A 6712-nucleotide genomic window follows, 5' to 3' on the forward strand; every position below is an offset into this window, starting at 1 on the left:
CAACCGGTCCAACTTCAGGGACGTGAACCAAGACGAGAGCGTTGCTGGACAACGTGGTGTATACACGTATCGTATTCAAGGAGCCATGGGGCACTACTTGGGCTCTCTACTTCCGCGTATCGATACGTTCACAAACGAGCCCATGCCCCCAAGTTTGCCCAGATCTACATCGTCGATCCAGACATGCAACAGCGAGCGGAGCGTCGCCGAGGTATTTTCGCTGACCTCCACGCCGGGACGCTGCTGGAGATGGAGCAGATGATGGAGGAGTGCAATCCGTTCGCGCAACAATATCTCAACTTCGCGGAGAAGCTGCGCGCCGACCAGGCGGCGGGAAAGGAGGTGGTTGATATGGTGTTCCGGCTGCACGAGAAGAGGTCAAACCCACGAACCCACAACCTACCAACGGTCTCGGAAGTTGGGGCGACTCTTATCGAGGATGGCAACTTGGACAGCCCGCGCGACATCCTTCTGCGTACTAAAGATCACTCGCTGCTTCGGCTCTTCGAGACGCACTCTGTGTATGACCCGTTGCAGTACCCACTACTTCTTCCGCATGGAGAACTGGGTTGGACCTACACAGACGTGTATGCGAACAACGTGGTGCGCAGAAAGAAGCGTGAAATGTCCCTCCGAGAGCATGTAGCCTACCGGTTATTCCAGAAAGTCGGTGACGAGTCGGTACTGCACCAAGGTGGGCGATTATTCCAGCAGTACTGCGTAGATCAACGAGCCAAGTGCGAGCAAGAGCAACTGCGTTGGGTGGCATCCCATCAAGCTGAACTTCGCGCCGATCAGTACAGCGGGGTTCGAGACGCGCTTCTAAGTGAAAACACGGCGGTTCTGCGCGAGGGCGAAGCCCTATTGACGGAGTACAACCGCGAAACTGGGGCGCTCCAGCACCCCGATGAACCGCAGCGTCGCTCGGGACACTTCCTGGACCAAATCGGCAAGCGCATCGTTCTACCAGCTACGCATTCGGGGAGTCCGCGGGCCATGTACAAGTCTTACCAAGATTCCATGGCTATCGTGCGGGAGTACGGGAAACCGGACGTCTTCGTTACTATGACGTGCAACCCTACGTGGGACGAGATCCAGGAAAAGATACCGGAGCCAAACCAAAGCGCACAAGACCGCCCGGACATTGTAGCCCGCGTTTGGCAGCAGAAATTGGCGGCGATGCTGAAAGACTTGGATGAAGGCGTACTGGGACGTGTTCTGGCGAGGATCTACGTGGTGGAGTTCCAGAAGAGGGCCTCCCACACGCACACATTCTGATTATTCTCGCAGACGAAGACAAGCCGCGTACAAGACAAATCATCGACAAGTTGTGCTCTTCGGAGCTCCCGGACGCCGAGATCAACCCCAGCTGTACGAGACCATCCTCACTTGCATGATGCATGGTCCATGTGGCGCGGCGAACCCCTCCAGCCCCTGCATGAAGGACGGAAAGTGCACGAAGGGATACCCGAAGCCGTTGGTAGAGGTTACCCAAGGAAACGTGAACGGGTTTCCTGTCTGCAGACGTCGCCGCCGGCCACCGGGAGTACTCAAGTTCAAGGGAAGGGAGTACGACAACGCCACCATTAACCAATGGGTGGTCCCGTACAATCCCTACCTTTCGCAGAAGTACAACTGCCATATCAACGTGGAGGTTTGTACGGCCCTCACGGCGGTCAAATATCTGTACAAGTACGTCTACAAGGGGTCCGACAAGGCTGTAATCACTGTGGAAACGGTGGGCGGGGAGTCGAACGGTGCAAGGATGGATCCCAACGAGATTCTTCGGTACCTGAACGCAAGGTATATATCTCCGATAGAGGCATGTATGCGGCTTCTCGACTTCTCCGTTCAAGGCAAGACGCATTCCATCGTACAGCTGACGATCCACCTGGAGAACGAGCAATTCGTGACCTTCCGTTCGAGCGACAACCCGGATCGAGTTCTCACTCGCGGTCGCCACTCGATGTTGACCCGCTTCTTCGAATTGTGTGCGAGCGAGGCTCCGGAGAACCAAGTTGCAAAGACCATGGTGTACCAAGACATCCCGAAGCTATTCCGATGGGATGACAAGGCAAAGAAATGGGTTCGTCGCAAACAATACCAAGCGGCGCTTGGGCGGATGGTTCATGTGACCCCTCGGGACATGGAGCGGTTCTACATGCGTGTACTGCTGTGTCACCGGAAGGGACCTCAGTCCTTTGCCAAGCTTCGGACAGTGGATGGTGTTACGTATGCGTCGTACCGCCAAGCCGCACTCAAACTGGGCTACCTTGAAGACGACGCAGAATGGATTGCGTGTATGGAAGAAGCCGCTGCCTTCAAGATGCCGTACCAACTCCGCCAGCTCTTCGCGACGATCATTGTTTATTCTCAAGTTTCGGAGGTTCGCGTTCTGTGGAATCGATTCTACGACGTTCTTTCTGAAGACTTCGCGCACACATACCGGGGCTTGGAAGGACAGGAGAAGGAAGACATGATCAGGTTCCACACACTCAAGGACCTTAACGACCTGCTCCAAATCAATGGCTACGTAGTGGCGGACTTTGACCTCCCTCAGCTGGATGACTACCCGCGGCTGGTGCTGGATTCGCTGCTGCGGAACAACCTCATTCGACGCGAACTGGAGGGGTACCAGCACTCTACCCTTCAAGCCATTGTGGACCAAGAAAGCCAGCTGAACGACGGCCAACGAGCTATTTACGACGAAATCATCCAGGCGGCCGAAGCACCAGTTCAAGGCAACAAGCTGTTCTTTATTGACGGCCCGGGAGGTACAGGAAAGTCAACTCTGCTGCGGCATATCCTGGCGAAGGTGCGACTGTCCGGGAAGATCGCGATTGCTGTGGCTTCGAGTGGAATTGCTTCGCTGTTGCTCATGGGTGGGCGCACAGCGCATTCGACGTTCAAGATACCTCTCAAGCTGAACGACAAGTCGACGTGTGCGATTTACAAACAATCGCGCCTCAAGATGTTGATCGAGCGAGCCAGTTTGGTTATCTGGGACGAAGCTCCAATGACTCACAGGCACGCCTTCGAAGCGGTGGACAGGTCTTTGCGTGACATCATGGGTAACGACCAGGAGCCTTTTGGAGGGAAAGTATTTGTACTTTCCGGTGACTTCCGCCAGATTTTGCCGGTGGTAGTGCGCGGCACACCAGCGGAGACCATCGGCGCGTGTCTGAAGTCATCTACGCTATGGCGACACTTCAAGCAGCTGCATCTCACGGAAAACATGCGTGTACAATCGGCAAGTAACGAAAGCACCGCCGCAGAGCTCGCAGCTTTCTCGGAGTTTCTCCTACAAGTGGGAGAGGGTAGACACGAGGTCAACAGGTCCCTGGGCAGGGACTTTGTGAAGATTCCGCGCGATATGCTGATCGACAACATCTACGAAGAAGGAGACGACATTGAAGACGAAGAAATCACACCTGGAGCTGTTCCACGGGGTTTGAAGAACATTATTGATAAGATGTACGCCGACATCAACGATCCCGAGGTTGCTACGGACGAGTACTTCGCCAACAGGACCATCTTGACGACTACCAACGCCGTGGTGCACCGCATCAACCAAGCTGTCTCTGAACGACTCTCCGGGGAGGCCCGCGAGTATCTATCGGTGGATTCAGTGGATGACGACAACGAAGGAAACTTCTTCGAGCCGGAGGTGTTGCATTCGGTGACTATCAACGGTATTCCTCCACACAAACTTACATTGAAGGAAGGCGCCCCAATTATGATGATGAGAAACCTGAACCCCGACTTGGGCCTCTGCAACGGAACGCGACTACGGGTTGTCCAGCTCAAGCCCCACGTTATTCATGCTACCATCATGACTGGCGAGCGCATAGGCCAAAACGTTCTAATTCCAAGGATCGTCTTCGTCAGCGATGGGGACGCGCGCGAGTTCCCCTTCCGCTTGCGACGCAAGCAGTTTCCAGTTGTACCAGCTTTCGCCATGACCATCAACAAAGCCCAAGGCCAAACCGTCCAGAACCTAGGTTTGTATCTGGCGACACCCTGCTTCTCCCACGGACAGCTCTACGTGGCGCTGTCGAGAGTTACATCCAGGTCCAAGTTCAAGGCTTTGATCGAGTATCCGGAGCTGGAGGAAGACGACGGTGCATACACTGACAACATTGTGTACAGGCAGATATTCGAAGATGCTTAGGCGGAGTAGGCATTCAGCAGTACACACTTCATAATTACATAAATACATGTCTTTTTTGGAAGTGCGTTTCACATTAGCAATGCATCCCTTTGACGAAACCATCGCCCGCCGGAGCGAAGCGGAGGCGGGCATACCCATACCCCAACGTCAAGCGTTGTATAAGCAAACCAACCAGCCCGCCGGAGCGAAGCGGAGGCGGGCGGCCCACACTACTGTGGCCAAACCCACACCCACCGCCGCGAAGCGGCGGCGCTCGGCTAGTCTACCACAACTAACCGAGTATCCTGTAAGTTTGTCTGTAAGTTCGTCGTGTTCCGCCCTTGGGGCATCAGCCTGCCGTAGCGCATTGTCCTACCGCCCTGCATTAGCGCATTAGTAACCTGCCCTATGGCATCTCACCATCTTCCGGACTGGCTTATGTTTGCCCGATATTACAACATAGCCATGCGTGATAATTATAACGCGCTGTGATTGGCCGATTTTGCCTCAGCGCTCACATTTCCTTTTTTGAATTCCGCGCGCGGCGGAGCGAGGAAGCGCTCGGACGTCGGGCGCTGCAGCGAGCCCCACAGGACGCGAGCGCCGCACAGGGACTAAGGTACGCTTAGCTACATAGTTTCCTAACTGTAATAGAAGTGTCGGTTTCGGGAGTTCCGCCTGTTGGGATAACTGGTACCTTCAGGGCAGTCGAGGTATTATAGTGTGGGATTAAGGGCGGCCTGGTGCCTACTCCGGTGGGGCCACGGGGGAGTTGCAGTGGGTTCCACGACACGGCCATGTAGTCGAGACTCCCCCCGTTGGCGCACAGATGCCAGGCAGGCCGTCCCGAATCTGCAACATTGCTCTCTTGCTTGCATCCCGGGTTTAATTACCTTGGAGAATGGCATTTGGGTACTGCAGCTCTCCACTATACTGACCGTTACTTTCTCTAAAGTGGGTAGCAATACCCATTTTAAGATGATAAGAAAGACTGCAGCTGGCACCCGCCGCCGACGTAGGATTGCGCGTGCCCTTGCCGCAGCGACCGCTCTTGGGAGCCGCGACCCTGAGGTGCCCACGTCCGCCCGCCAGCGGCGTGGGAAATCTCATACCAATCCGGGGTAAATGGGGCAGATCTCGGCGAAGCCGGGTGACCTGCCTCATCTCCGGGCCAGTGGTCGTGTATGGGACCGGCGCTTTAGGTGGACGCACCTATTTGCGCTTCTGTGTCCGCGGCGGGGCGCGTGTATAGGACCCTGGAAATGGCGACGGTGTTCTTAGACTTTATGTCTAACGCGTCATGTGACTCTGTTGCGTGTACGCAGCCCAGAATGGCTCGAACGAAAAGGAAATGGACGCGCGAGGAGATCGAGCAGGCCTTGCGGGACAACGAGCGTATCAACGCAACCCCGGCTGCTCCAGAGGAGCCTGCCGCTAAAAGGCGCCGCCAAGCGCGTCGGAGGGCTAAACGATACAACTTAAACAAGGAATTTCAATCGCTTATCGTGACAGACACGGCCGCTACTGTCACGGCTGTCGAGAGTCATGTTGCGGCCGGAAACACGTCTGTTGGGCCTCCACCAATCCGCAGAGAAGAACCTCCGGTCCAGGCAGCGGCGCCTGTTGATTCTACAGTTGTAGCAACTGATGTCAGCACAACGGAGCAAGTTCCTGGCTCGACCCCGGCGGAGGCAGCGCGTAGGAGGCGCGCTGCAATGACGGCGTCTCAAACAGAACGACGCCGCGCGCGAGACAGAGAGAGAGCCCGAATTAGAAGGGCGAACATGACGGGATCCCAACGCGAGCGTCAAAGACGTAGAGATGCAGAACGCCAAAGGACACGTAGGGCTCTATTAACAGAGGCCGAACGAAGCACAGCGCGCGAGCAAAGCCGTTTACTACAGGCCGCTAGAAGAGCTAACCAAACCGAGCAACAACGGGAGATCATGCAGGAGACCGATCGTCTACAACACGCCCAACAACGCCAGCAAGAAACGCCAGATGAACGTGAAGAACGCCAGGAACGCGAACGCGTTCGCCAGGAAGAACGTCGGGCTAATCTGACGCAAGAAGAAGCGGAAGCAGAGCGAGTGGCTCTTCGGGAGTATCAAGCCACGGTTCGAGACGCTCAAGAGGAGGAGGTGAGAGAGGAACGACGACAACAGGAGCGTATACGGCGCAGCACTCTTCGCAGAGGTCATGCACTCGCAAACCAGGAGGATTTCAGAGTCTCCATGCTCAGCGGCGACAACATCGTTAATGGGCGCCACAGACTGCCTCCAACTACGATCTGCCCTCATTGCAACGCGTGGAAATGGCCTGCAGAGTCCAAAAAAGGCTGTTGTTGGAGGGAGCGGTGCAGCTACCTTCACTACGAGCTGCGCCTCCGCGACTGCACCAGTTGTACACGGATGCCGAGTTTCGGCGCCGCATTCGTGCCTACAACCAAGTTTTGCCTTCACGTCGATTGGGGCTTCCTGTAGCAACCGGTCCAACTTCAGGGACGTGAACCAAGACGAGAGCGTTGCTGGACAACGTGGTGTATACACGTATCGTATTCAA

The 6712-nt window shown here is 55.7% G+C and overlaps 2 protein-coding genes across 2 annotated transcripts; both read left to right on the top strand.

The window, feature by feature from the left end:
* Positions 1–183: 183 nt before the first annotated feature.
* IUM83_11828 (helitron helicase-like protein) lies at positions 184–1278 on the top strand (the record flags this gene model as incomplete). Its single annotated transcript, XM_067936411.1, has 1 exon — positions 184–1278. The coding sequence occupies one exon, from the start codon at positions 184–186 to the stop codon at positions 1276–1278; it is 1095 nt and encodes a 364-aa protein (XP_067792071.1).
* A 160-nt stretch (positions 1279–1438) lies between these two features.
* IUM83_11829 (helitron helicase-like protein) lies at positions 1439–4171 on the top strand (the record flags this gene model as incomplete). The annotated part of the gene is made up of 1 exon (XM_067936412.1): positions 1439–4171. One exon carries the CDS (start codon positions 1439–1441, stop codon positions 4169–4171), a length of 2733 nt encoding a protein of 910 aa, XP_067792072.1.
* Between the last annotated feature and the right edge of the window lie 2541 nt (positions 4172–6712).

This window comes from Phytophthora cinnamomi, assembly GCF_018691715.1.
Source record: "Phytophthora cinnamomi strain GKB4 chromosome Unknown Contig37, whole genome shotgun sequence".
Lineage (NCBI taxonomy): Eukaryota > Oomycota > Peronosporomycetes > Peronosporales > Peronosporaceae > Phytophthora > Phytophthora cinnamomi.